At 38.8% G+C, this 27,830-nt stretch overlaps 3 protein-coding genes and 1 long non-coding RNA gene across 8 annotated transcripts; 3 read left to right on the top strand and 1 right to left on the bottom strand.

The window, feature by feature from the left end:
* Positions 1 to 300: 300 nt before the first annotated feature.
* On the top strand, positions 301 to 5,067 carry rwdd1 (RWD domain containing 1). Of its 2 annotated transcripts, none has more exons than XM_046876885.1 (7): positions 301 to 489; positions 1,928 to 1,993; positions 2,071 to 2,201; positions 2,803 to 2,946; positions 3,195 to 3,327; positions 4,061 to 4,123; positions 4,923 to 5,067. In XM_046876885.1, exons 1-7 carry the CDS (start codon positions 417 to 419, stop codon positions 5,030 to 5,032), a joined length of 720 nt encoding a protein of 239 aa, XP_046732841.1. In that variant the 5' UTR covers positions 301 to 416; the 3' UTR covers positions 5,033 to 5,067. The 2 variants fall into 2 exon arrangements, with proteins under 2 accessions (XP_046732841.1, XP_046732840.1); XM_046876884.1 differs by having other exon boundaries at positions 302 to 489; positions 4,920 to 5,067.
* Positions 5,068 to 5,329: 262 nt separating this feature from the next.
* Positions 5,330 to 13,068, bottom strand: LOC124403227 (zinc finger containing ubiquitin peptidase 1). 3 transcript variants are annotated; one of them, XM_046876881.1, is made up of 10 exons: positions 12,476 to 13,068; positions 12,273 to 12,374; positions 11,946 to 12,041; positions 11,756 to 11,862; positions 10,251 to 10,452; positions 9,893 to 10,087; positions 9,164 to 9,326; positions 6,368 to 6,531; positions 6,030 to 6,250; positions 5,330 to 5,479 (listed from the first exon to the last, which is right to left on the bottom strand). In XM_046876881.1, exons 1-10 carry the CDS (start codon positions 12,858 to 12,860, stop codon positions 5,432 to 5,434), a joined length of 1,683 nt encoding a protein of 560 aa, XP_046732837.1. In that variant the 5' UTR covers positions 12,861 to 13,068; the 3' UTR covers positions 5,330 to 5,431. The 3 variants fall into 3 exon arrangements, with proteins under 3 accessions (XP_046732837.1, XP_046732839.1, XP_046732838.1); XM_046876883.1 differs by having other exon boundaries at positions 10,284 to 10,452; XM_046876882.1 differs by having other exon boundaries at positions 11,946 to 12,038.
* On the top strand, positions 13,063 to 13,530 carry LOC124403229. Its single transcript, XR_006928862.1, has 2 exons — positions 13,063 to 13,094; positions 13,288 to 13,530. It is a non-coding gene; the product is annotated as an uncharacterized LOC124403229 (long non-coding RNA).
* Positions 13,531 to 15,955: 2,425 nt separating this feature from the next.
* On the top strand, positions 15,956 to 26,583 carry kpna5 (karyopherin alpha 5 (importin alpha 6)). Of its 2 annotated transcripts, none has more exons than XM_046876531.1 (14): positions 15,956 to 16,110; positions 16,991 to 17,127; positions 17,775 to 17,876; positions 18,010 to 18,109; positions 19,418 to 19,512; positions 19,617 to 19,748; positions 22,895 to 22,983; positions 23,198 to 23,297; positions 23,826 to 23,989; positions 24,069 to 24,147; positions 24,296 to 24,421; positions 24,574 to 24,701; positions 24,822 to 25,000; positions 25,094 to 26,583. In XM_046876531.1, exons 1-14 carry the CDS (start codon positions 16,107 to 16,109, stop codon positions 25,279 to 25,281), a joined length of 1,623 nt encoding a protein of 540 aa, XP_046732487.1. In that variant the 5' UTR covers positions 15,956 to 16,106; the 3' UTR covers positions 25,282 to 26,583. The 2 variants fall into 2 exon arrangements, with proteins under 2 accessions (XP_046732487.1, XP_046732488.1); XM_046876532.1 differs by having other exon boundaries at positions 16,009 to 16,110; positions 16,994 to 17,127.
* The last annotated feature ends 1,247 nt before the right edge of the window (positions 26,584 to 27,830 follow it).

Raw genomic sequence — 27,830 nt, 5'->3', positions numbered from 1 at the left:
AAATCTACAAGATCTTTTGCTCTGGATATCCTCATATTCTAAAACAGGTCTTCATGAGAATGCTATGACCTTAACAAAATTTCATTTGTTAAAATAAAAGTTTTTATTTTATTTAAGAGATAATTTTTAATATATATACAATGTGAGCTATATGATTTCATGTACACACTATTAAATAGTCCGTACAAACACTGTTTATTTGAGAATGTGTAGTGTTTGCACACATTTTGGTCCACACTGGCAACGTTCCTGCAGTAACATCGAACAGCTGCAGGAACGCTTCAATCTGGCAACCCATAATGAAAAGTCTCAACCTGGCAACCCGGTCATCGACTGTATCAGCAGCTTCTCACACGCTTTTCGGGTTTCTGTTCCAGACTTTAGTCAATGGATAATTGTGTTCAAAATATTATAAAATGACCGATTACGGAGAGGAACAGCGGAATGAGCTGGAGGCGATTCAGTCCATTTATCCCGATTCATTCACAGGTTGGAAAGTTAGCATTGTAATGTTAGCATGCTAAGCTAATAATCACACGCTGTTTTCCAAGTCGGAAATATGAACATTGTAAATATTAAATGCGTTCATTACATTAGATGAAATTTAAAATCAGATAAAACACCAATGCATTTAGTCGTTTACACTGAGCTGTATTTTATTGTACAAATTATCACATGCTTAGCTCACAACATAGCACTGTTTTCAAACAGAACCTTACATTACACTACAGAACCTTACAGAATCTTACATTACCCTACAGAACATTACAGAACCTTACATTACCCTATAGAACCTTACAGAACCTTACATTACCCTACAGAACCTTACATTACCCTACAGATTCTTACAGAACCTTACATTACCCTACAGAACCTTACATTACCCTACAGAACCTTACATTACCCTACAGAGCATTACAGAACCTTACATTACACTATAGAACCTAACAGAACCTTACATTACCCTACAGAACCTTACATTACCCTACAGAACATTACAGAACCTTACATTACACTACAGAGCATTACAGAACCTTACATTACACTACAGAACATTACAGAACCTTACATTACCCTACAGAACCTTACAGAACCTTACATTACCCTACAGAACCTTACATTACCCTACAGAGCATTACAGAACCTTACATTACACTACAGAACCTTACATTACCCTACAGAGCATTACAGAACCTTACATTACACTATAGAACCTTACAGAACCTTACATTACCCTACAGAACCTTACATTACCCTACAGAACATTACAGAACCTTACATTACCCTACAGAACCTTACATTACACTACAGAGCATTACAGAACCTTACATTACACTACAGAACATTACAGAACCTTACATTACCCTACAGAATCTTACATTACCCTACAGAACCTTACAGAACCTTACATTACCCTACAGAACCTTACGTTACCCTACAGAGCATTACATTACCCTACAGAACATTACAGAACCTTACATTACACTACAGAACCTTACAGTACCCTACAGAACCTTACATTACCCTACAGAACCTTACAGAACCTTACATTACCCTACAGAACATTACAGAACCTTACATTACCCTACAGAACCTTTCAGAACCATAAATTACCCTACAGAACCTTTCATTACCCTACATAACCTTACATTACACTACATAATTCTACATTACCGTACAGAACTATACAGAACCCTAGGTTACCCTACAGAACCTTTCATTACCATACATAACTCTACATTACCATACAGAACATTACATTACCCTACAGAACCCTACATTACCCTACAGAACCTTGCAGAACTTTATAGAAGTATGAAACATATAGAGTTTAAACTCACAGATTCGTCCTCTGTATTAATTTAAAGTAAAGAAAAGGCTGAAATACGTTTCTCATCTTTATTTTTCATGAATTAAATATTTGCAGTTTTGTGTGAAGAGCCGATAAGTTTCACCATCACAGTTTCCTCAGATGCTGGAGAGAGTGATGAGAGTAAGTTATATAAAAGTCCAGATTACAGTAAAACACTCCATACAACTACATTCCAGTGAAAACTGTCTTTCTCCCAGTGGTGCAGGTGACACTGAAGTTCACCTACGTGCAGAATTACCCAGACGAGGCGCCGCTGTGGGAGATTCAATCCCAGGAAAACCTGGAAGACAGAGACACTGAAGACATCCTCTCTCTGTTACACCAGCAGGTCTGGGATGACATCAGTTTTAATAGAGAGGGACACGCTGCTGGAGTGTGACATCACGCTGCTGGAGGGTGACATCACGCTGCTGGAGTGTGACATCACGCTGCTGGAGTGTGACATCATACTGCAAGATTCCAGATTTTTATTGGTCACAAACAGTTAGATAAATAGATAAATAGTTTTGTTCACACTCAGGATCACTGTAAAGGTCAATTTTAAAGATCAAAATAAAAAAAAAGGATAAAAGTACAACTCCTCGGAGGGTCTCTTTCTGAGGGAATACAAAAACAGCACATTTTCAGTCATGCGATACTGTTTAGACTTTTTACTGCTTGGCTGTCAGACATGTTCTTTTTCCTTTTTTTCTGCTTCCCTTATTGGATTTGGTGTTTAGATAATACAGCGTCCTAGATGTTGTCTCTATGGGGTCTTCCCCATGCTCACGCTTATTTTGTCATAAATATTAATTCAACAGTCATAATTTCTAAATTGTTTGATTATGTTGGAGTAGTACAAAGAATTAAATGTAGAAATAAAACACAGTATTGTAAGCGAAAGAAAATGAATATTTGGCATAGTCAGTTTTGTATTTGTGTGTGTACAGGCAGAGGAGAACCTAGGCATGGTGATGATCTTCACATTAGTGACAGCTGTGCAGGAAAAACTAAATGAAATCATAGATCAGATGAAGATCAGAAGAGAAGAAGAACAGAAGAGACAAGAAAGAGAAGCTGAAGAGGCTGAGAAGGTAACAAACGTGTGTGATGTAGCAGGGATTTTTATTGTCTGTATAAAACTCACATACTTCATATGAAACATATTGGACTATAATGTTAAGCTAAAGCTGTAGCTTCATTTCACATAAAGAAAAAAATGATACGTCAGTAAAAGTCACAGTTCCACTTGCAGGGTTTTTGTAAAGGAAAGTAAAAGCAGTGTTTATAATGAATAATGGTGTCGTGAGTTTGAGTCTATTTTGCTACATATGTTCTGCAGAAAGCATTCCAGGGAACTGTAGTTACGATTGAGAACTTCCTGGCATGGAAAGCACAGTTTGAGCGAGAGATGGCTGAGCTGAGGAGGAAAAAACAGAAAGAGGATGAGCAGGCGGGAAAAACCAAACTCACGGGTAAGTGTTTGAAGATAATAAGGACAGATATTTATAGTCAAACACACCTGACCTGAGTTTAAATGCTCTTATACCTAAACAGACGATTTTGATATTTTTTTAATCGCCATGGACAAGTTTACTTGCATTGATAATTATGGAGTAATATTATAAATATATTATAATATAATAATATAGTGTTACCTTTTTCTGTCGTCACTTACATTATAGTGGCTATAAACACTCCTCTCACCAGGTCTCTTTATTCTCCCTCTGATAAAGATAATACAATTCTTCTGTCATGAAGATGTGAGAAATCTTAGTGTTCCCTCTGACTGTTCCAGTGTGCTGACACTGGAGATGATGTCCATACATGACACTTAATCACATTTCACCTTATAGAGAACTTCACCACATTTGTAACCCTTTTACATGGAGTGGAACGCTGTACACATCCCTTTGAACGAAACGTTACTATAGAAACCATATCAGAACGTGTGTTGATATAAACCTGCACTATAATATAACAAAATATTACAGCTATAAATCATATTATTAGCTGATCATTGTCTGGGTTTAAAGGAAATGAAAAAACATATTTGAATAAAACAAACCTTCTCGTTTTTTATGAGTAGTGGTGGAGGAAAAGTATAAAAAATTATAGATTTTCTTTTGACTGTCTGACCCAGTATCTGTGAAAGATCCTAAAGATCAATATATTTATATATATTTTATTTGTTATTATTTATACCAGGAAAGCAGTTGTTTGAAACGGACCGTAACCTGGACACATCAGATATTCAGTTCTTGGAGGATGGTGAGAAGTTTTACATATACATTTTTGCAGATGTCTTTTATGCAGAGCGACTTACAGGAGTGCGATCGTGTCCCTCAATAAACATCCTGGTATCAATGTTCACTAGGTGAAAGATTACTTCTATTATGAGTCTAAAAACTGTCTTGGAAAGGGTTAGCATAGTGCTAATTTTAAGTATTCATTTAAATTTGTATTAAAGTACATTTTAATTTAGTGCCATTTGCTATTCATTGTCTTATGGTTCACTTTTGTAATTTAAATTGGTGATGGTTTAGTTAAAAATGTGAAGTTTTCAGCTTGTAAAGTTTGTTTATATACTACAGCTACAAAACTACTGTTCTGTTTCTTCTGTTAATTTAAGACTTTTATTTTTTTCCCCATCACATTTAAAACATCAAAGCTTTTGTGTCGTACCACCAAATTGTATGTGAGCATAATTTATATATATATATATATATATAAAAATAAAAAGTTACTTTTCACCCACAAGTTTTCTCAGTTGACACATTGGGCTAAAATCAACAGCAATTTTATTTTATTATATATATTATTATATTATATATATATATATTATATATTTTTTTTGAACTGAAGTCTTTTGATATCAAAACAAATTTTTGTTCTGAATTAGCTACAGTGTCTGCAGTAGAAAAAGGTTGTACCATGTCCACCTCATGCTCAGTTCATTAGTGATGTAACGTATCTGAGGCTGAAGTGGTTTAGAACAGTATATTTACAATGGGATTTATTTTTCACTTGAGTCCTTTACATAACAAAGAATTTTTGTCTTTTTCAGCAGGAAACAGTGTGGAAGTAGACGAATCTTTATTCCAGGACATGGATGATTTGGAGCTGGATGAAGAAGATCCTGATTTTGACCCCTTGCATTTGGGCAGTGATGATGATTAACCAAATAATAAAATGTTTTACATTAAAAGCAAAAATTGGTTTGTTTCATCATGCCACAGCTAATTTGGGCTGTGTTTAGACCAAATCCCCACAACCATACTCCAACATCTGGTAGAATATTTCACTACGAAGACGTGAACCGTTACACCCCAATATACAGATATTCTCCATATATAAAATAACAGGAGATTAACAAAAACATCTTTGAATTGTTTGTTATTTCTGCACTAAAGAGCTCCATGATTTATATGTGGCGCTCTAATAATATTTGTTAAAAAGTAAAACAAAAAAAAATACTAATGTTAAAAAAGTTTAAGTTTATTATCTTATCTAATTAACTCACACAAACACACAAAGTTCACAATGGTTCATTTAAACACACTTATTTGTACAGAGACATCAGGGAATTCTTTCAGCATGAAATGTCCTTGAACTAACAACACGCTCCTGAAACACAAGGAAAAATATGTTCGTGTGTAAACATGGGTAAGGTTTTGCAAAGTCACATACAAGAGTCTGATGATATTATATTAAAAATATAACTGAGAAACAGTGGGTGTATTCAGGGTCTGAGATTTTGTTCTGCATATTAGGAAGGTAAAACTGCATCATGAATTTAGATTTGAAAATGGCATATCCCATGTCAACTTTGGAATCAAAAAGCAAATAAACAATTATATAACTATTTAATATAACTTCATGTTTTTCAAGAGTCAAGAAGCTTTTATTGTCGTTTCAACTATATACAGCTGATGCAGTACACTGTGAAATGAGAAATTTCTCCAGAACCCCGGTGCTACATAAAACAGTTGTTTTTTGTTCAGATTAAGTTACACATTCTATACATTTTTATTAAAAACCACCCATCAGTTTTATTAAAGCATTAAAATAATAATTATTAAATTACATGTATAGTCACACCTGTTGCTTTCAACCAATTACAGCACAGTATACTGCTCTTGGCCAAACAGAGCATGCCATGCCAGACTGAGTTTACCTGTTTCTCCTCTTTGGACAGCACTCCTTCCACCACCACTACTTGGTATTGTTGGTGTTTGAGGTGGGTTGGGAATTTTCGCAGCCTATTAAGGTGGTTGGAACTTGTGTTTGGACCTAGAATTTTTCTCATGTCAGCTGGAGAGCATCCTGGATCAAACAATAGCATACATATACTGCCATTCCTCCTCTCCTCCAGACCAACTATGGATCGACTGTGACCTGTGTACACACACACACACAAACTATTTACAGAGGAGTGTTGCATTTTGTGGATTCAAACAAGGCCTGGAACAGATAAAGCACAAGAGAGGTGTGTTAGAGAGTGATGAAGGGCACCTTGATGTTGAAGGTAGATCGGTGGCAGGTTCGTTTTTACTACTTTGGGTGGAACTCTGCCACCTGTGGTAGTCAAAAAGGAGAAATAATTCTTTACCCACTGGAACAGTCGAGGGTGGGTGTCACCTGGACCGGTGGGCTGGTGGAAGTCTATGATGCGTGCCCTAAGGGAGAGAGCAAAGATGTTGTTTATACTGATTGAGATTTTACCTAATCATCTGTAAATCCTCATCTTCAAATAGATGCTGTGTACAGTGTAAGAGTGTATTTGCTGTAATACACTTCTGTGCAAAAAAACGTAGCCATTATAGTTACACAAGTCAGTGCACTCAGTGTAAATTGTGCTACTGTTGTCTGAAGGAGGAGAAGGAGAGGAGGAAGATGTCTACAGAGACAGCAGGGAAAGGAGAAGTGGAGGAGAGTGGAGGAGAAGTGGAGGTTCAGGTTGGTACTTTAAATGTTGGTACTATGACTGGTAATGGGAGAGAGGGAGCTGATATGATGGAGAGGAGAAAGGTAGAGATGTGTGTTCAGGAGATCAAGTGGAAAGGGAGTAAGAGCAGGAACATTGGAGGTGGATTTAAACTGTTCTATCATGGTGTGGATGGAAAGAGAAATGGTGTAGGGGTGATTCTGAAGGAAGAGTACAGTAAGAGTGTAGTGGAGGTGAAGAGAGCTTCTGATAGGGTGATGAACGTGAAGGTGGAAGTTGAAGGGATGATGATAAATGTCATCAGTGTTTATGCTCCACAAGTGGGTAGTGAGAAGGAGGAGAAGGAAACATTCTGTAGTGAGTTAGATGAATTGTTGAAGAGTGAACCTAGGAATGAAAGATTGGTGATTGGGAAAGACTTTAATGGGCATCTAGGTGAAGGTAACAGAGGAGATGAGGAGGTGATGGTAGGTATGGTTTTAAGGAGAGGAATGTGGAAGGGCAGATGGTGGTAGATTTTGCTAAAAGGATGGAAATGGCAGTGGTGAACACGTATTTTAAGAAGAAGAAGGATCATAGGGTGATGTACAAGAGTGGAGGAAGGTGCACACAGGTGGATTATGTTCTATGTAGGAGATGCAACCTGAAGGAGATTGGAGACTGTAAGGTGTTGGCGGGGGACAGTGTAGCTAGACAGCATCGGATGGTGGTCTGTAGGATGGTTTTGGAGTTGAAGAAGAAGAGGAGGAAAGAGTGAAAAACAGAATAAGATGATGGAAACTGAAGGTGGAAGACTGTATTGTGAGATTCAGTGAAGAGGTCAGACAGGGGCTCGGTGGTGGTGAAGAGGTGCTGGATGATTGTGGAACTACTGCAGAAGTAAAAAGGGAGACAGATAGAAAGGTACTTTGTGTAACATCTGGAAATTGAAAGGAAGACAAAGAGACATGGTGGTGGAATGAGGAAGTGCAGGAGAGCCAAAGGAGAAAGAGGTTGGAGAAACAGAATTGGGATCGACAGAGTGATGAGAAAAGTGGGCAGGAGTGTGGTGTCTGGTGTGTCTGTGAAGTATGTGAGGGTGGTGCAGGACATGTAAGAGGACAGTGTGACAGCAGTGAAGTGTGCAGTAAGAACGACAGACTGGTTCAGGGTGGATGTTGGACTGCATCAAGGATCGGCTCTGAGCCCTTTCCTGTTTGCAGTGGTGATGGACAGGGTGGAGGACAAGGTTAGACAGGAGTCTCCGTGGACTATGATGTTTGCGGATAATATTGTTATTTGTGTTGAGAGTAAGGAGCAGGTGGAGAAGATCCTGGAGAGGTGGAGGTACACGCTGGAGAGAAGGGGAATGAAAGTCAGTAGGAGTAAGACAGAGTACATGTGTGTGAATGAGAGGGAGGGCAGTGGAGAGGTGCGGTTGCAGGAAGAAGAGGTGGAGAAGGTGGAGGAGTTCAGGTACCTGGGGTCAACAGTGCAGAGTAATGGAGAGTGTGTTAGAGAAGTGAAGAAAAGAGTGCAGGCAGGGTGGAGTGGGTGGAGAAGAGTGATAGCAGGAGTGATTTGTGATAGAAGAGTATCTGTGAGAGTGAAAGGGAAAGTTTATAGGACTGTGGTGAGACCTGAGATGTTGTATGGATTAGAGACAGTGGCATTGAGTAAAAGACAGGAGGTGGAGCTGGAGGTATCAGAGCTGAAGATGTTGAGATGTTCGTTGGGAGTGACGACGATGGACAGGATTAGAAATGAGTTTATTAGAGGGACAGCGCATGTAGGACGTTTTGGAGACAAGGTGAGGGAGGTGAGATTGAGATGGTTTGGACATGTGCAGAGGAGGGACATGGGGTATATCAGTAGGAGAATGCTGAGGATGGAGACACCAGGAAGGAGGAAAAGAGGAAGACCAAGGAGGAGGTTTATGGATGTGGTGAGGGAAGACATGCAGGTAGTTGGTGTGAAGAGGCAGATGAAGAGGACGGAGTGTATGGAGACGGATGATCCGCTGTGAAGGCCCCTAATGGGAGAAGCTAAAAGAAGAAGACGACTACACTTCTGTGCGCCCAAAAAAAAAAAAAAAAAAACGCAAACCACAAAGGATATAATATTAAGCTTTTAAGGGTCTTAATTCTTCTTCTTTCGGCTTACCTACGTTTTTAGGGTCTTAATTATAAACCAAAATATTAGGAAGAATTAAATAAATACACTCCTGAGACATTCAGCATCAGTTTGCTGCATGACCTGTTTGAGGGAAAAACTAGACACAGGAAACCCCAATTATATAATCCCATTGTACACAAAGGAATAACAATGAATCCTGATAATGACGGAAAATTCAACACACATCAGGTTTACAAACATGCACACACCTCAGTTGGAGGGAGGTGAGTACAGAATAGATCTCTGTAGCCCCTATCCAGGCACGAGTGCCCCTCAGTCTCCCGTTAAATTGAGATGCACCCTGTGGATCAATGCCTTCTGCCCATGCTGCTTCAATGAGAGCCTGCACCCGTGGGATGCTGGGAAATGAGTCTAAAGCACAGGAAAACGTTAAGAAGAGTACAGCTGCTGGTTATAGATATGATTATTATTAGGGCCAAACCCAAATAATCAATTTCACACAGAAATGTTTATAATGTCAAGTGAAAAGGACTTTATACAAAACACCTTATTCTGCTTGAATGGAAACTCTACTCAGGTCAGAACACTGCAGCAAAAGTATAAGAACGAGGTGTTTTCACTCCATTTTTAAACCCATGGGCATTTTAATTGCACTGAGGAAGTAATTTCCCTCTTAAATGACTGCAGGAGGTAAATCACACACGCCATGCACATGTAGCATTTTGTTATTTTTGACAGGGTTTTACACAAATATTTTCACTAATACACACACTTCATATAACACACTGAGCTTTATTAATTATATGTAGCATAAACCAGGATACACATACATTATTTTATTACAAGTTAAAGCAAAACACACTGGTGTTCAAAATAATAATAATAATAATAATAATAATAATAATAATAATAATAAATTCATATACATTGCACATACTTAACACTGAAAAAGGTAAGCTTGTGTGTGTGTTAGTTACCTGGCAAGGTGTGTAGAATGGAGTACTGTTCCAATCTCTGTAATGAAGACAGAAGCATTTGGAAGTTTCTGTAGCCGCAGCCCCAGCCTCGGTCTCCATCTGAAGAGGAAAAGTGTTCTGATTCAGAACACAGCCAGACACGGGCCCCTTCCTGAATCCCACGCTGGTAAAAATTATACATCGCTGACAGCAAACCTTAAACACACACACACACACACACACACACACAAACAAACAAAAATGGTTAAAAAAAAACCTTATGTAGCTCATTACAGCAGAACAGCGAAACTGTGTACAGTGTGTGTAATGGTGCATCATACACAAACATGGTGAAGGTTTTATTAAGTTTAGACCAAACTTTTCAGCTGAAGTTTATTCGAGGTTTTAGAACCTGTGGTTCGAGTCTGGCCTTCATCCAATCCTGAGCCCAGAGTCTCCATCATCTCCACTCGCTTCATGTGAAACTCAGCTGGACTCATGTGACCTCGGGACACAGCTCGCTCCAGGCTCCTCTCCATCTGCTTATGATATCCACCACCATTATCCAGCCCAAACTGCCTCTAAACACACACACACACGCACGCACGCACGCACGCACGCACGCACGCACACACGCACACACACGCACACACGCACGCACACACGCACACACGCACGCACACACACGCACACACACACGCACACACACGCACACACACGCACACACACACGCACACACGCACACACACACGCACACACACACGCACACACACACACCGAAGCCTGAATACTTTACACTATTTTTTATTTATTTTTTTTATTTATTTAACCTTTATTTAACCAGGTTAGTCTCAATGAGATATAGAATCTCTTTTTCAAGAGAGACCTGGCCAAAATAGCAGAACAAAATTAAATCACACAATCACATAACAAACAAAAACGCAAAAGACAACTCAAGTGCATTTCAATTTAAATAAAAGTGCCATTAATTAAAACATTTGCACGTGTGGATGGACTCATGTTCTATAGATTTAACATGATCTTTAAAATCATTTAAGGAAATTAGACACTGTAGCTTTAGTGATTTCTGTAGATCATTCCAAGTTGAAGGTGCAAAAAACATAAAAGCCTTTTTGAACAACTCTGTCCTAGCTTGAGGAACATTTAATGAGAGAATTTTCTGGGACCGTAATCCATAAGTACTCTGTACAAAAGAAAGAAGTTTGGATATGTAGCCTGCCTGCCTGCCTGTAATACCCTTATATATAAAAATATAAAGGTGAGTAAGCCGGCGATTTGACAGAGAGGGCAAATTCACTTTGGAGTAAAGTGTACAATGATGCGTGAGAGGTCTGCAATTTGAAATTAACCTTAAAGCTCTATGAAACACAGCATCCAACATCTGAAGACACTTTGATGGGGCATTCATATACAACAGATCACCATAATCAATAATAGAGAGAAATGTGGCATCAACTAGCCTTTTTCTAGAAGAAAAAGTAAAACAAGATTTGTTCTTAAAGAAAAAACCTAGCTTCAATTTCAACTTTTTTACTAATTTCTATATATGGAGCTCAAAAGAAAGGTGCTGATCAATTAAAAATCATAAATATTTATAAGATGAAACTACCTCAATTGTTTTACCCTGGTCAGTAACAATATTCAGGTCTAACTCTTTTTTTCCTTGAGTTTGAAAAGACCATTACTTTGGTCTTCTCTGCATTAAACACGAACTTTAAATGATAAAGCTATAATGCAATCCTAATAAAAAAAATCAAAATCACCTCCACATTACACTCTGTTTTCATGGTTAGTGAAACTCAATTTCAGGTTCTTGTTCAACTGTGTATAAATACTGATGTAAATGATGTGCAAACATCTGACCTGCAGCTGTGTGAACTCCTCGGCCTCACGTTTAGCCTCTTCCTGCTTTCTCTGATGCTCCTCTTCCTCCTGCAGCTTCTGAGCAAATTGTAGATCTCCATCAATATCTAAAACCACAAACAGCCCAAGAACATTCACCTTAGGTAGGAGCACAGGGGGCTATCAACTGTGTGTGTATGTGTGTGTGTACCTGCATGACTACATTGCAGGTGAAGCTCCACATGTTCCTGCAAAGACCAGCTGTCATCACACACCACCTCACACATGGGACACACAAAAACAGCTCCTGCCACACACACACACACACACACACACACACACACACACACACACACACACCAAAGCTCCTAAGAAAATTAATTGATCCTGCACTTCATCAGATTGAAAGTTCCTGTGTTTTGTGGAGAAGTTTTAGGAGGGGCTTTTGGTGGACATCTTCATTACATTAGCTCAGCTGTGGCATTTGGGACATGAGGTGTGATGGTGCTGCTGCTATTCAGGATCAGAATCTACACACCATCAGAAACAGCATGGTCCTGAAAATGGAGCTCCACATGTTCCTGCAGCATTAAGCAGTCGGAGCAGACCAGATTACACAGTGGACAAGAGAACGTCCTGCCTGTAAAACACACACACACACACACACACACACACACACACACACACATTATAGATACACTGGGATTTTATTTAAACACTAAAGTCTCCTCTGCAGCTCACCTCTGCTCAGGGAGTTTAGGTGTCTGTGGAAGGGCTCCATCTTGTCTTCTTGTGTCTTTTCATGTGTTCCATCAAGGTTGCTGGTTTTTCCTGCAGGTCTAAAATTCCGCTTTTTTGCTCCAATATTACATTCTGGGGACCAGGACACAGATGCTCCTGTCTCCAAATCACACTCTGGATGCTGTAGTTCTGTTGTAACAGGTGAGTTTTCACTGCCCATCTCACTGTGTGCTGTGGAAATGTGGAAGTTCAGCTCGGAGTAAGTGACACCTGAGAGCGAGCAGAGAGGACACGTGACCTCATTCTCCAGGTGAGTCAGGAGCAGGTGAGTCTTCAGCTCCGAGTCACAACTTAGCTCCTCACTGCAGATATCACACACTGGCATGACTGAGGGAGAAAACACACACAATTTCGGTTTTAGTTTTAGTCCTTACTCGCGCTGAAACTGTGTATGTGATTGGAGAACTGAAACACAGGAAGTCGCATTTGATTGGTCCGTTCATCCAGAGACTGATATTATTAATGTTGTTACTATTTGTCTCTTTGCGTTTCTTTACAAATGAAAATAAAAGTTCCGCTTTGACTCAGAGATCGTGCCGCGGCTGGCTTTCATCATGACGTAATTTCCGAATTTGCGGAGCTGCAATTTTATCACTCATCTACTTCCGTTTAGATCCAGCTAACAGGCTAACAGGCTAACAGACTAACCACCCCCTCTCTCTCTCTCTCTCTCTCTCTCTCACTCTGTGTGTGTGTGTGTGTGTGTGTGTGTGTGTGTGTGTGTGTGTGTGTGTGTGTGTGTGTCGCCTAAGGTTTTCTCTCTTCTGGTTTCTCAGGTGGAGCTCAGGAGTGATGAGAAGGTCCTGAGATGAACACAGAGCAGATTTTCACCAGTCATTTAAAAGACAGTTTTTTTCTGTTTATCATTTGTGTATTTAATTTTACACTCATTAAAGTCACATCGTTTTCTGTTCTGTATATATTTGATTACTCACACACCACTGGCCCAAATGATGTCTATAAACAAATAAATAGATTTTTGGTCAATTTTTTAACTTAATTAAATGAATGAATTTAATATATTTCTACATTTATTTTATTTCTGAATGTTTAACTTATTTATTTATTTCCAGAGGAGGAAAGTGCAAGTACAAATACTTTGTTACTGTTCTTGAGTAGATTTTTCTGGTATCAGTTCTTTACTTCACTTTTTACTTTATCATTACGTTTTTACACTAATATCTGTACTTTCTACATCTTCAAAACAGACTCGTTACTTTAGTTTTAATCTATTCATTTGGTGAAATGTCAATCTTTTATCTTCTCATTGCACCATTTTCAGCCCATTATCCAAGGTTTCTCCTTAACACTTTGGATTTGGACTGTAGTTAATATCTACAGTCTGCTACACTGACTCAGGACTACAGTTTGCTCTGATCTCCATCACTGCACCTCAACATCGTTTATCTGTAATAAATAGACATTCGGTGGAACCCAGATGAGGATTAGGTTCCCTTTTAAGTCTGGTTCCTCTCAAGGTTTCTTCCTTCTGCATCTCAGGGAGTTTTTCCTTCACCACAGTCTCCACCGACTTGTTCATCTGGGACAAACTTACACTTATAAAGAACTTATTCATTTTTATCCTTCCTGTCATTGTGCTGCTTTTTTTCTCCCACTGGTGGATCATCTCCTGTCTCTCTCACACCACAGATGTAGACTAATTTCTGAAGCTCACAATAAGCAGGCAGAAGACAGTAAGAAGTCTGGGGTTAATGTGGATGAGACAGAGGAAGTCACTGATGAGAACATGACTGAGAACAGAGACATTCCTGATCATCATCTTTTCTCTGCTTGTGTTCTATATGGTGGATCTTCAGCCAGAATACATTCATTAGAGAACAACATTTTACATTTGTTTTGTATTAATATATATATATATATATATATATATATATATATATATATATATATATATATATATATATATATATATATATATATATATATATATATATATATATATATATATATATATATATATAAATGCACGATTAAAGCACTGTGCATTTGTTTGACCATTTTTGATAAAAAATATAAATACATTAATAAATAACTAAATATAAAAGAGGCGCAAATAAAACCTTCAGCGCATCATACATTTATTCACGATGTCCTTTCAGATATAAAACAAATAAGGAAACTCTACCAAAAAATATTTTTAAACATTTGTTTAATTAATGTGCCGAGTCTGAAATCAGCACCAAAATCTGCCATGATGTTCACAATTTACCCTCTGAAGGTCGACGGTTTTGTGGCATTTTTTTCATAACGCTAAAATAACCTTAAATTACTGTTGTTGTTTTTTTTATTGTACAGATAAAAGCAATACATAATTTTAATCTGTAAAGCTCTGAAATCGCTATAAAAGTTAGAAGAGGTGCTCCGGTTTCACCTCATTAACCGTCCGTGTGGAAACACAGCAAAAGTTCCGTTTGGTGTCCTGATGATTTGCGTAATTTAAAACACCATAATAACTTTACAACATTTACAAGAATATTTAGTCTTCATGCTCTATGATGAGTTTGGTTTCACTAATAATAAACATACATTTGCATAAAGCATCAATATATCTCCATGCCCATGTTGATTAAAGAATTAAAAACAAAGTATTAATATATGGTGCATTTAGAAAACTGAAATGTGCGATTAAGTTGTGGTTAAATATTTTAATCGATTGACAGCCCTGAATGTTAATATGATGTGACGTCCAGTTACCAGTGTGACACTGAAACAGATAGTAATAAAGGCTACTTTTTACTTAAGTACATGTCAGAGCCCAAACCTTTTTACTTTAACTTGAGTTAAAAAGTATAGACAGTATTTTAACTTTTACCCGAGTATTTTAATACATGAGTATCTGCACTTCTACTTAAGTGGAGGATGTGTGTATTTTTGCCACCTCTGGGCATTTCTTCATTTATTTCTGTACTTCTCTGTCCGTATGTAAATAAGTGGGCGGTCCTAAGCTCAGTCCACAGCACGATTGGTCAGAGGAGTGATCTAAACAGAAGCAACCGTTTCTTATCAACATGATGTTTATGCGAACCTTTTATTAACTGCATGTATGACTTTAAGTGGAGAATGTTGGCAAAAAATAAGTAACACATCTAGGGTTAGGGTTACAATACAAAACAATACAAAACAGTTGGTACAATAATGAAATGTCACAATGTGAAATGACACAATGTTCCTCCAGGACTGAGATGCTACACAACACAGTACAAAAAAGAATAATATCACAGTGAGATACAGCTGCTAAGAAGTACACCGAGCAGCACAGAGAAGCATAGAGCAGTATAGAACAGCAGAGCGGTGTAGAACGGTAGAAGAGAAATACATACATTAATGAATTAATAAATAAGTATGGACATGCATATACAAATCAATGTATAAAAAATATAATTGTCTTGGGCTGACCGGAATACAGGTGGAGTATAAAAACGGGAGTAAGGTCGGAAGTAGAACAGGAAGTGAGGTAGCGGAAACGTCAGGGTTTTGGCCGCCATATTGCTGTGCTGAGTGCAGGAGGAAGTCTGAGAGGACATTAAATACGGCTTGTTTTTGACAGTAAATGGGTGAGAATCGCTGAGTGTTTATTTACTTTTTATGGTCCAGGAATTAAATCCGCTTTAAATCTGAAGAAAGTAAAATATCGGAAGTGTTGGTTTCGGGCGGAGTTTTAAAGCTAACACGGCTAGTTCATTAGCTTCAGTTTATTAGCATTAGCAGTGTTAGCGGTGGGTGTTGAGCACTCGGGCGGATATTAATGAGGTTCACTCAGGGGTTCACTCAGGGGTTCACTCAGGGGTTCACTCAGGGGTTCACTCAGGGGTTCACTCAGGGGTTCACTCAGGGGTTCACTCAGGGATTCACTCAGGGATTCACTCAGGGGTTCCTGCCTGATTCACCTGCTTGGGGGGGTGTCACAGGGGTTAGGGTTGGGGTAGGGTAGGGTTGGGTTGGGGGTAGGGTTAGGTTGTGGTTAGGGTTGGGTTTGGGGTTAGGGTTGGGTTTGGGGTTAGGGTTGGGTTTGGGGTTGAGGTTAGGGGTAGGGTTGAGGTTAGGGTAGGGTTAGGGTTGGGTTAGGGTTAGGGTTGTGGGGTGGATTGAACAGTTACTGAGTTAATAAATTAATGGAGTTTCGGTTGTATGTTAAAAGTTGGATTAGTTTAAATAGAATGTAAACACTTCATAACTAATAGAGATTTTCATTACAAAACACGAGTTTGATTCATGTGCTGTTCTCAACTGAAATACTGAGTTTGCTTTATTAGTTTAATAAAAACATACTGCCAGTCTACAAATTAGAAGCAAATAATTAAATGAATGCTTCATTAATTTAATTTTTAGTGTGTGTTCTATATAAACATATGAAAAATATGAAAATATTTCAGATAAACACATAAGTCTCAGTATGAAAGGACGGATCTGATAGTGTTTACTGTTTGATGTTAGAAGGTGCGATGGCGAGTCCAGGAAAAGAGAATTATCGGATGAAGAGCTACAAGAACAAAGCTCTGAACCCACAGGAGATGCGACGGCGCAGAGAGGAGGAGGGCATTCAGCTTCGCAAACAGAAAAGAGAAGAGCAGGTGGATCATTCTCATCAACACACACACACAATAGGCACTAATAATATGAGTAAACACTGAATCGTGCTGCTGATTTATTTGTTCCCCTCCAGGAAGTGGTAACATGTTAATCCCACCCTTTTCTTTTGTGGAAGTAGAGCCTTTACTTGTCACATGTTCATTACAGCCCAGTGAAATTATTTTCTTCACATATCCCAGTGATTTTAGAAAGCTGGGGTCAGAGTGTAGGCCATGATAAAGTGCCTCTTGAGCCACAGAGGGTTAAGGGCCGTGCGCAAGGGCCCAGAGAGTGTCAAGCTTGACATTTCCAGGGCTTGAACCCCAAACCTTCTGATCAGTAACCTAGAGCTTTAAACACTGAGCTACCAGCTCCCTTTTGTACACACCTCATTCACTGTACAATGTTCATCATTATCATACAGGAAGACTTTTACACTACAGCTACAGCAACTAGTGATGCACTGATTTAGAAATTACTGACTGAAATGAAATGTTATCTAATTTCTCATATTTATTGACACACAGCCTGATTAAATATAAGATATGAGTTATATAATGGAGATGGAATATAAGATTAACGATGTGATGACACTGAGGGATATTTTATACAGCCCAGATGTTGATGAATTGTTCTTTCTTGTGTCCAGCTGTTTAAGAGGAGGAATGTGTGTGCACCATCATGTGATGAGTCTATGCTCGAGTGTCCCATCCAGGACCCAGACATCAGCTCCACCGTGCCAATGTCCTCAGTAAGTGGCTTTCAGCTCCTGTTCCACAAACTTCATAATACTCCCTGTATTGTGAGCGTATGGGGGGGTGGGGTTCCACACCCCGTCACAGAGACACAGGTGTGGAAATGGTGGCCTTTTTTGTTTCCTGCAGGATGCAGTTATAACACCAGACATGGTTCAGATGATTTTTTCTGAAGATGCAGACCAGCAGCTCCTTGCCACACAGAAATTCAGGAAATTACTCTCAAAAGGTACTAAATTTGCATTCATATTTAACAATTATTACAGGGGTGTCCAAATCTTTTTCCTGAGGGCGACATACAGAAAAATATACGAAGGACTGGGCCTCTCGCTACACGTGATGCATTAATATTGGTAAAATCAATCATTTGCAGGTAAATTAGATTTAATAATTGAACATGTTTGAAGGAAAAAAGCCTCCATCACAGTCTCCATTAGTAGATTCTCACTTTATTTTCTACTGACTGGTTGGCAGGTCATTCTCTCAGCCTCCGATTGGTTCTTACGATGGCTTTCCCTTGGTTTCCATGAAGTCTGAAATTTTCTACACTCACTTGCGATCTTGCATCTCTTTGGTTCCGCCATTTCTGGTGACCCTGAGCAAATGTTTTCTTCGATTGCTTGCTTTGTGGAGACGCTGCCATGTTCAATTTAAACCAATCTTTATTTATAGAGCACCTAAAAACTAGTAGGTAGAACCTAGGTGCTGAACACAGTGCAAAAGTCAATGTGCAAAATATTAATGCAATTAGAGCTAACATAAAAAAACAATATCATAAAATAAAGAAGTAAATCATAAGAATACAGAAACAGAAGAAAAATAAATTAAGCATTAAAACACAAGTAAAATTAAGGTTAAGAAACAGGAGACTGCACACCGGCTACTACACAGCAAAGGCTTTGGTGAATAAGTGGGTCTTTTTTCATTTATTTTTTTATTTTATTTTTTTTTAGAAAGGAAGGGTAAGTGTGCAACGGTTCTGAAATGAGCTAATACAGATGGGTCAAGATTTTTTATTTTATTTTTTTTTTTTAAATAAAAACATCTGGCACATACCCTGACCTAAGACAATCATTAAAAAAGGCTACAAGGCAGGGGCCCATGAAACTGAAATCCTATTTTAGTACTTTGGTCAGTACTACATCTCGGAGATGATGTTGGCATTAAGAAAGAAACAATGTCTGAAAGGGTGGAGAGAGAAACAGGATCGAAATATTTAAAAACAGCTTGTTTAAGACTGTAGCTCCAATAGACCATTACATTTTTAGACTTTGATTCAGACCAATTAAAAATGTAGACAACCAGGATTTAAAGCATTTGACAAAGGGTTAAGGGCCTTCTTCAAGGGCCCAGCAGTGGTAACTTGGTGGTGGGATTTTAAATACCAACCTACTAATCAGAAGTTCAACACCTTAACCAATGCACTACCACAAAAACTTTAACCCCTTTATCATATTTAACCCTCAAACGTCCGCTTTTCCCTTTTCCAATTCAAGTACATAGTTTGTTTATTAATTGAAATAAACTCTTTGAACAGAGCCGAATCCGCCCATTGATGAGGTCATTGCCACGCCTGGTGTAGTGAGCAGGTTTGTAGAGTTTCTGAGGAGGAGTGATAACTGCACTCTGCAGGTAAGAAACATCGACACTGCACACAGACCTGCACACAGACCTGCACAGTACATGTGATGAAAATGAATAAATTGCTTTTATTTGTGTGCTTTCTCTTGGCATAGTTTGAAGCAGCCTGGGCTCTGACTAACATAGCCTCCGGAACGTTCCTGCACACTAAAGTGGTAATTGAAACAGGAGCTGTTCCTATATTCATCGAGCTACTCAACTCTGAGTATGAAGATGTACAGGAGCAGGTGAGCATCAACATTGCAAGTTCAGCAGGCGCTAGTTCTGGACTAATGGACTACTGACAGTTTAATGAATCACTCCTATTTCCCCCTAGGGTTAGGCACGAGTAATGTGGACTGTTTGAATGGTGTTTAGTTTATATGGATTGGGGTAAAATACAAATAAAATAAGATATTTAAATACAATTAAATTAATTCAACTTAAAAATAAGTGGATACATTTATTTATAAATATATAAATAAATATAATGTTGGAAGATAATGCTACATAAAAAACAGAACTGGCATTTCAGAAAGAAAGAAAAAGAAAAGATTGAAGTGTGCAAATTCTGTGTGTGTGTGTGTGTATATAAAGTGACCGTAAATAATAAATATATATATATATTAGGGATGCACCGAATATTCGGCCACCGAAAATGTTCGGCCGAAAATGGCCCAAAAGTGCATTTTCGGTTTTCGTCCAAAAGACGTTGATCACCGAAAAAACACGGCCGAAACAGTTTGTTGTGATGACGCAAACAGAAACCGCGTCCTGCACGTGCATGTCTAAAACAACATGTCTGCGGTGTGGACGTATTTCAGTATATCTGAGAAAGACCCACGGAGAGCGATTTACAAAACATGTAATGCCGAAATTTTGTCTGCAAAGACTTTCTTCACATCGGGTTTAATTTATCACCTGAAATCCAAACATCCCGATCGCTATGCTGAATATCAGAGGAACACGGCACAGAAAAGCAAAACCCCTCTGAGCACGCGCACTCCGTCTGTGGGGGACGTTTTTAAAAGGCAGGAAGTTTAACAGTGATAGTGTTGTATTGTATCTTTAAGCAGTTGCACTTGTTCTGAATGCACTTTGTTTTTATGAAAGAACATATTTAATTTTACAATCTTTCAGCAGGCCAGAGGGCCTGTACATTATTATTTAATGTACACATATATATATACAGTATGTTATCACGTGTAATCATGTGAGTCTTTTTACAATGCAATGGCATACATTAGGAATGATTTGCTGACTCGTTCTTTGTAACAGTGAATCTGAATCAGTCTGTGGGAGAATGAACTCCACTGCCCCTGTATGGGATCATGTAGTGGGTGTGATTGAGATTTCATGATTGACAGGAGTTTGTTCAGTGACCTGTCCTCTCTCACTCTCTCTAATCTGTTCAGTTTGTGTCTGATCATGTATTTGGCCTTGTGGATGATTTTTTTTTTTATCTTACCTGCATCCCTGGCACTGATGCTGCTCCCCAGCAGACCACAGTATTATAAAGGGCACCTGCTACAACAGACTGATAAACGATTTCCAGCATCCTGCTGAATACATTAAAGGATCATAGTTTTCTCAGGAAATAAAGTCTCCTTAACCTCTTCTTATACACAGCGTCAGTGTCGGTCCTCCAGTCCAATCTGCAGTGAAAGTGAACACCCAAGTATTTGTAGTTGTCCACAACCCATGATGGTAACGTGTTTAATCACAGTTTTACCCACCTAAAGTTCACTATCATCTCCTTGGTTTTAACACTGTTCAGGAGCAGATAAATCCTGGTGCACTGCTCCACAAAGCTGTCCAAAAGTATTGTTTACTTTGACTCCTGACCATCCCTTATACACCCCACCACTGCAGAGCCATCGGAGAACTTTTGCAGGGGGCAGGACTCTGAGATGTATTGGAAATCTGAGGTGTACAGAGTGAGCAGTAATGGAGAAAAGACAGTCCCCTGAGGTGCTCCTGTGTTACTGACCACCACATCATACAGGGAATTCCCCAACCTTACAAACTGGGCTTATCTAACAGATAGTCAGTTATCCAGGACACAATGGACGTGCTGAAACCCATCCTGAGTAGTTCCTCACTCAGAAGAAATGGTTGTATTGTATTAAAGGCACTGAAGAAATGAAATAAACATGATCTTGGGCTGGGCGATATGGCCCAAAAAAAATCCCAGATTTTTTCACAAAAAATCAGATTTGCGATTTAAATCGATTTTTCCCTTTAAAAGTTTTAACTTTGTTAAATAAAGTTTATTTACCCTTCTGGGATTATAACCCACTTTGGGTTCAAGTGCAATCAGAAACAACAATAATCCTCCTGCTGACGGTCTTCAATGTTGAAGCTGGTGATCTGCTTCATTCCCATCCACACATCTCTAATGATGTTTTGATGAAGTTTATTCTCCAGCTTTTGTCGATACGAGTCAGTTGCACTTCCTCAGTCTCACCCTCTGTTCTCACTGTATCCTCTTCAGTTCATTGTAATCACCTGAACTAAAAGCTCTCTCCTTTTTGTTTAAGTTCTTTCAGGTGGCTAATGATTCAAGGCTTTTTGTTGGGATGATTGAGGGATACAGGTGTTGTGGCAGAAGTTAATAACAGTAAGCACCAATTAAAATGGCAGAGGAGAATGTCCTCGGTAAATATTATGGGCGTATACTCGCAGATAAAAGTTCAATATACGGAGAGCAAAGATGTTCCTTCCTGGTAAAGTGTGTGGTACACCATCCCTCATTCACATACACAACAATTTTACCACCCTTCTTTTTACCACTGAGCATTGCGACTCTGTCCACACGAATAAGTTTAAAACTGGTTATGGAGGCGCTATGATCCAGGAAGTATGCAGCCACGTCTCTGTAAAGGACGTGAAGATGCTCTCTGTATTCATTCTGGGTCCAACTCAGCATGCACAGTTCATCCATCTTATTACACAAAGTGCGTTCCCCATGATGACAGACGGGATCGGAGGTTTCAATCTCCTCCGCTCCACTCTGACCTTCTCACCGGTTCTGCACCCGCGGCGTCTCCTCCTAATCTCCAGGAAATCCAGAAAGAAGCGCTGGTTTGGAGAGTGCAAGCAGCTGATCGCGAGTGTACTTAAACACAGCACCACTCCACTGAGTTCCACTTCTCACAAAAAGTGCCAAGAGCAGCAGAAGGACCATAAAAAATGTGTAAAACTTGTTGAAATCGTACTGAGTGTGTAAGAACTAAGTGTAAAAAAAAAAAGAAAACTGAGTTTAAAAAGTGGGAAAAGAAAAACAAAGGAAACTAGTTATTGAGTTGGTAACTAGGTAGGTGCTTAAAAGTTTAAAGATCATGCACCACAGTGTATGTTGTGTGTGTGTGTGTGTGTGTGTGTGTGTGCGCAGGCTGTGTGGGCGCTCGGAAACATTGCTGGAGATAATGCAGAGTGTAGAGATTTTGTCCTGAACTGTGGAATACTTCCTTCACTACAGCAGTGAGTGTGATTAGGGACACAGCCATCATTATCACCACCATCATTACTTCAACACACCATCACTTTAGATCACCTTCTTCTTAATCTTCATCTCTAAATTATACAGGCTATAACGCTGTTAAAAAGAACTGATTACATCACAAATTATTTGCCTGTGTGTGTGTGTGTGTGTGTGTGTGTGTGTGTGTGTGTGTGTGTGTGTGTGTTTCTGCAGGTTACTTGCAAAATCAAATCGTCTTACCACCACTCGGAATGCTGTGTGGGCTTTATCCAACCTGTGCAGAGGTAAAAACCCTCCACCAGAGTTCAGCAAGGTACACACACTGGTACACACACTGATGTTTCCTCTAGCAAACAGCATTATTAATTAGTGTTCTAAAAATCATGTGTAGTGTGGATGATGACAGCAGAACTATTGGGTGACTAAGCACTAGAGAGAGATCTCAAATCTAAAAAGAGAGAGTGAAATGTGAAGAATAATCGTCATGCTGTGCTGGTGATGTAACTCGTGTGAGGTAATAGAGGCTCAATGTACTGAAAAAAAGACATGGTACTAACACAATGTCCCAAAACACAACATCTATACTAAAGGCACATACACCCCCTGGGGCGAGTAAAGACTTGGCTGAGACGGGGTTTGTCTGGAGCCTGACCTCTGACCTACTGATCTACATTACATGCATAATATCAAAATAAACAAAAATGAAAGAATAATTCACACTTCTTTTCAAAGGATGTAATAAAAAATAAGCAATGGTTTCTATATAATATATAATATTTAATGCTTAGAAAAGTTTGTGTGTGTGTTTCTAGTTAAAGCAGTGTGTGTGTTGTTTTCACAGGTGTCTCCATGTCTCAGTGTCCTTTCCAGACTGCTGTTCAGCAGTGATCCAGATGTTTTAGCAGATGCATGCTGGGCACTGTCCTATCTGTCTGATGGTCCAAATGAGAAAATCCAGGCTGTGATTGACTCTGGAGTGTGTCGCAGATTAGTGGAGCTGCTCATGTAAGACACACACACACACACACATACATCTAAGTGTAACTCTAAACCCCAGCAACACAGTTCTTTATGGGTTCCTCAGGCACGGTGATTATAAAGTGGTGTCTCCTGCACTGCGGGCTGTGGGGAACATCGTGACTGGAGATGATATTCAGACTCAGGTGCACAACCGAGTTTCTTACTTCTTCGTTCTCTTATTCTCAGATTTGGCTTCTGCAAGTCACGAGTGCTGAACATGATTAGAGTTATTGTTCATTGTGCATTTAAAGATTCATTAGTAATGTATGTGTGTGTGTTTGTGTGTGTTAGGTGATCCTGAACTGTTCAGCATTACCCTGTCTCCTTCACCTGCTCAGCAGTCCTAAAGAATCAATAAAGAAGGAAGCATGTTGGACCGTTTCAAACATCACAGCAGGGAACCGAGCGCAGATCCAGGTAAATCTCTCACAATCAAAAACAACAAAGTGTCTTACTGGGAACACATGAAAAGACAAAAGGATTTGAGGAGCCTACATCCAAAGAAGATATGTGCTTAGTTCTCCAAGGTACTTGGTTCTGATATGTGTTCATTGTGTTTCTTTATGCAGACGGTGATCGATGCAAACATTTTTCCTGTGCTGATCGAGATCTTACAAAAAGCAGAATTCCGCACCAGGAAGGAAGCAGCATGGGCCATCACTAATGCCACCAGTGGGGGAACACCAGAGCAAATCAGGTTTATCACAGCTCTGATTAACATCAATACACCGATGTGTACGTCAAGTAATATAATAGATTTTGGGGTGTGTGTGTGTGTGTGTGTGTGTGTGTGTGTGTGTGTGTGTGTGTGAGACAGGTACTTGGTGTCTCTAAATTGCATTAAGCCGATGTGTGACCTGCTGACTGTGATGGATTCAAAAATTGTTCAAGTTTCTCTGAATGGTCTGGAAAATATCCTGCGGCTGGGGGAGCAGGAATCCAAACAAAACGGCACAGGCATCAATCCATACTGTGCACTCATTGAGGAGGCCTATGGTATACGCACACACACTCACACACACACACACACACACATTGCTATATAGTCTGTTTTGGTTACTATATATTTGAAAGTTATTTGTGCTGCAGGTTTGGATAAGATCGAGTTCCTGCAGAGCCACGAGAATCAGGAGATTTATCAGAAAGCATTTGATTTAATTGAGCATTACTTTGGTGTGGAGGAGGAGGATGCCAACATCGCCCCTCAAGTGGACCAGAACCAGGACCAGTACATTTTTCAACAGCACCATGGGCCCATGGACCGTTTCCAGCTATAAGTATCTCCACCCCACCATCTCTCCATCTCTTCCTTTATTTCCATCCTTGTACACAGAGGAGAAAATGTCGCTTGATTTCTTGAGTTCTGAGCTCAGACTTTCACAGACTTTTTCAAGCCTATCTATTATTATTATTATTATTATTATTATTATTATTATTATTATATTTTCTAACACATTGGCACTGGTGACCCTAAAACTTTGCATCCCTTCTATAATGTGAAGCTACCTCTCTAACCCTGTACTGATCAGCAGAATGCACTTGAGTTCTCTCTCTGAAATACAAACTGCTCTCATCAGCCAATCAGCTGTACAGGACACACCCATGTGGGACACACCCGTGTCAGACACGCCCAGATTATTGCTGTTTTGTTTTACACTAATTTTCTCTTTAAACGTCTGTCCTTTTATTTATTTCTGAATTGCTGGATTTTAAAGAGGTAAATATCACACATTCAGTGAGGTGAAAAAGTTCATTTTCCTTCAGTAATCAGATTTACATCAGAAAGTGTGTTTGTAGGTGTGTGAGGTTTATGGTAAGATCAGATCAAGAGACAGAATGTCACTATATTGCAGTGGTATTTATTAGGGCTGATGTGATTGCAGTTTATAATGTTCCTTTAAGCTTTTATAGTTTTTCCCATCTGTGACTCGCTTGTCCACTTCAACGCTTCCCATAAGCGTGCACAAGTCACTGCTGAACGCTCGGGTTGGTAAAGAGCTGGTGCAGCTACAGAGCCTCTACCGAGAAGACTCCATTCCACAGCTAATGAACATTTTAAATACTGTTCAGTCGGGACAATGTGATGGGACAGGCTGTCTCATAGCTGCGGAGGAAAGTGGACACACGTACGTTTAATAATGTCATTGGAACACAGCCCGATTTAACGGTGTGGGTTTCCAGAAAAATGGATCAGAATAAATAATTCATAAACTATGAAGTTTCTCCACACTATAGAATACTAATGCTGGACTTTTTAGAAAGCATGCTAACGGAGAAATTGAGTTTTTTGTTCTTTTGCTGTGGAATCTTTTCCCCTTATACGAGTTTCTTCAGCATGATCTGTGGCTTATTAATGATATTGAATTTCTTTGATTTGGCGAAATGGAGGCAAGTCCAGTTGAAGAGAGTGTTACAGAAGCACATGCAGTAAAATGCTGAAATATTTCTCATGGTTTGTACGATGATTTTCATGTTGAATAAAGTTGGTGTCTGTACTGATGTGCAGTGTAAAGGGCATCAGAATGTTGATGTTGTACAAAATGAGAACTAATAAAATGTTCTGGTTGCTTTGTTTAAAAGTGCTGTTTATTACTGCAGAATTGTCCATCCAGGGAAAAACTGTACCAAATAAATATTTAAAATCTGAGTAACAGCAAGAAATTATTTGTTTATAGAAATTAGCTTTTAGTATTCTAATAGTTTTATGATAATATATATATTTTTTAGTTTTTTTTAGAAATCACTTTATTCATTGTTTCTTGTTCTGAGAATTCTATACTCTTCTCTCTGTACAGAGAGGAATGCGCGATTGTTCTAAACACATCAGTGATTTTCTCCGAGATTTCCAGGTAAACACCTGCTGGAGACCAGACAGTGAGTAATCACTGTGATTTGTCCTAAAATGTCATGTTACATTCTTAAAAACAGCAGCACAAAATATTCATCACCAAAACCCCCAGAGACGCCCTTTAGGCTAGACCTAATGACGTTTCATAACGCATGAAAGCAACTTTTCTTCTCCTGTTGTGGTTCCTCCTGCACTTCTACAAAAGTAAAGTGAAGAACGATAGTCATTTAAATCCTAAATGCATAGAAAGAAATGTGTAGATAAAAGTGCTTTGATATATAAAAAAATGTGTTTATTATATTTATTTTAATTGTCAATGAGAAATAAATAATTGTAACAAAATACAAGGAATAAAATGAATAGATTTCTGGTTTTACTTTTTCCAGTGTTTTTTTTTTTTTTTTTTTTTTTTTTCCCTCATTTTTATATTCGGCATAAAATAAAATGTCTGCTCTTTAAAACATTCCGAAATGTTCAATGTCAGAGGCTTGAAATCTGAGAGATTAAATGGAATTTAGCCTCCAGCTAAAACATCATCATGACCTCATCAGTGAAGATCATTGTGTTACAGGATTTTCCCTCTCGCTCTTCATGAACATCCAGTTTCACACACAACAGATTTATAATAATCAGTGTTTGATCTGTAGCTGTAATATCTGGAGTTTCACTGTGAGAATTTTGTAATTTGGGGTTAAAGTTTTACTTTGCATTTTTCTCATTTGTTGCTTTCCCTATTTTACTTTTCCGGTGTTTGTTATTAATAATTTAAAGATGTGACATGACATTTTAGAGCAAACATATAAGTTCAGAATGAATGAGCTGAAATGATCCTGTATAAATTCTCATTGCTTTGCCTGATTTAAATATTGTTTTTTTTTTTTATTCAATAGCAGTAAAATGTATTTAAAGTTAATTTTAGAATAAAATACACCTACTTTAGCTTTTATTTTATGGTGTTTGAACTTGATTTTGTATATT

Source organism: Silurus meridionalis, chromosome 20 (genome assembly GCF_014805685.1).
Source record: "Silurus meridionalis isolate SWU-2019-XX chromosome 20, ASM1480568v1, whole genome shotgun sequence".
Taxonomy (NCBI): Eukaryota; Metazoa; Chordata; class Actinopteri; order Siluriformes; family Siluridae; genus Silurus; species Silurus meridionalis.
This window is presented reverse-complemented; position numbering and strand designations above follow the sequence as displayed.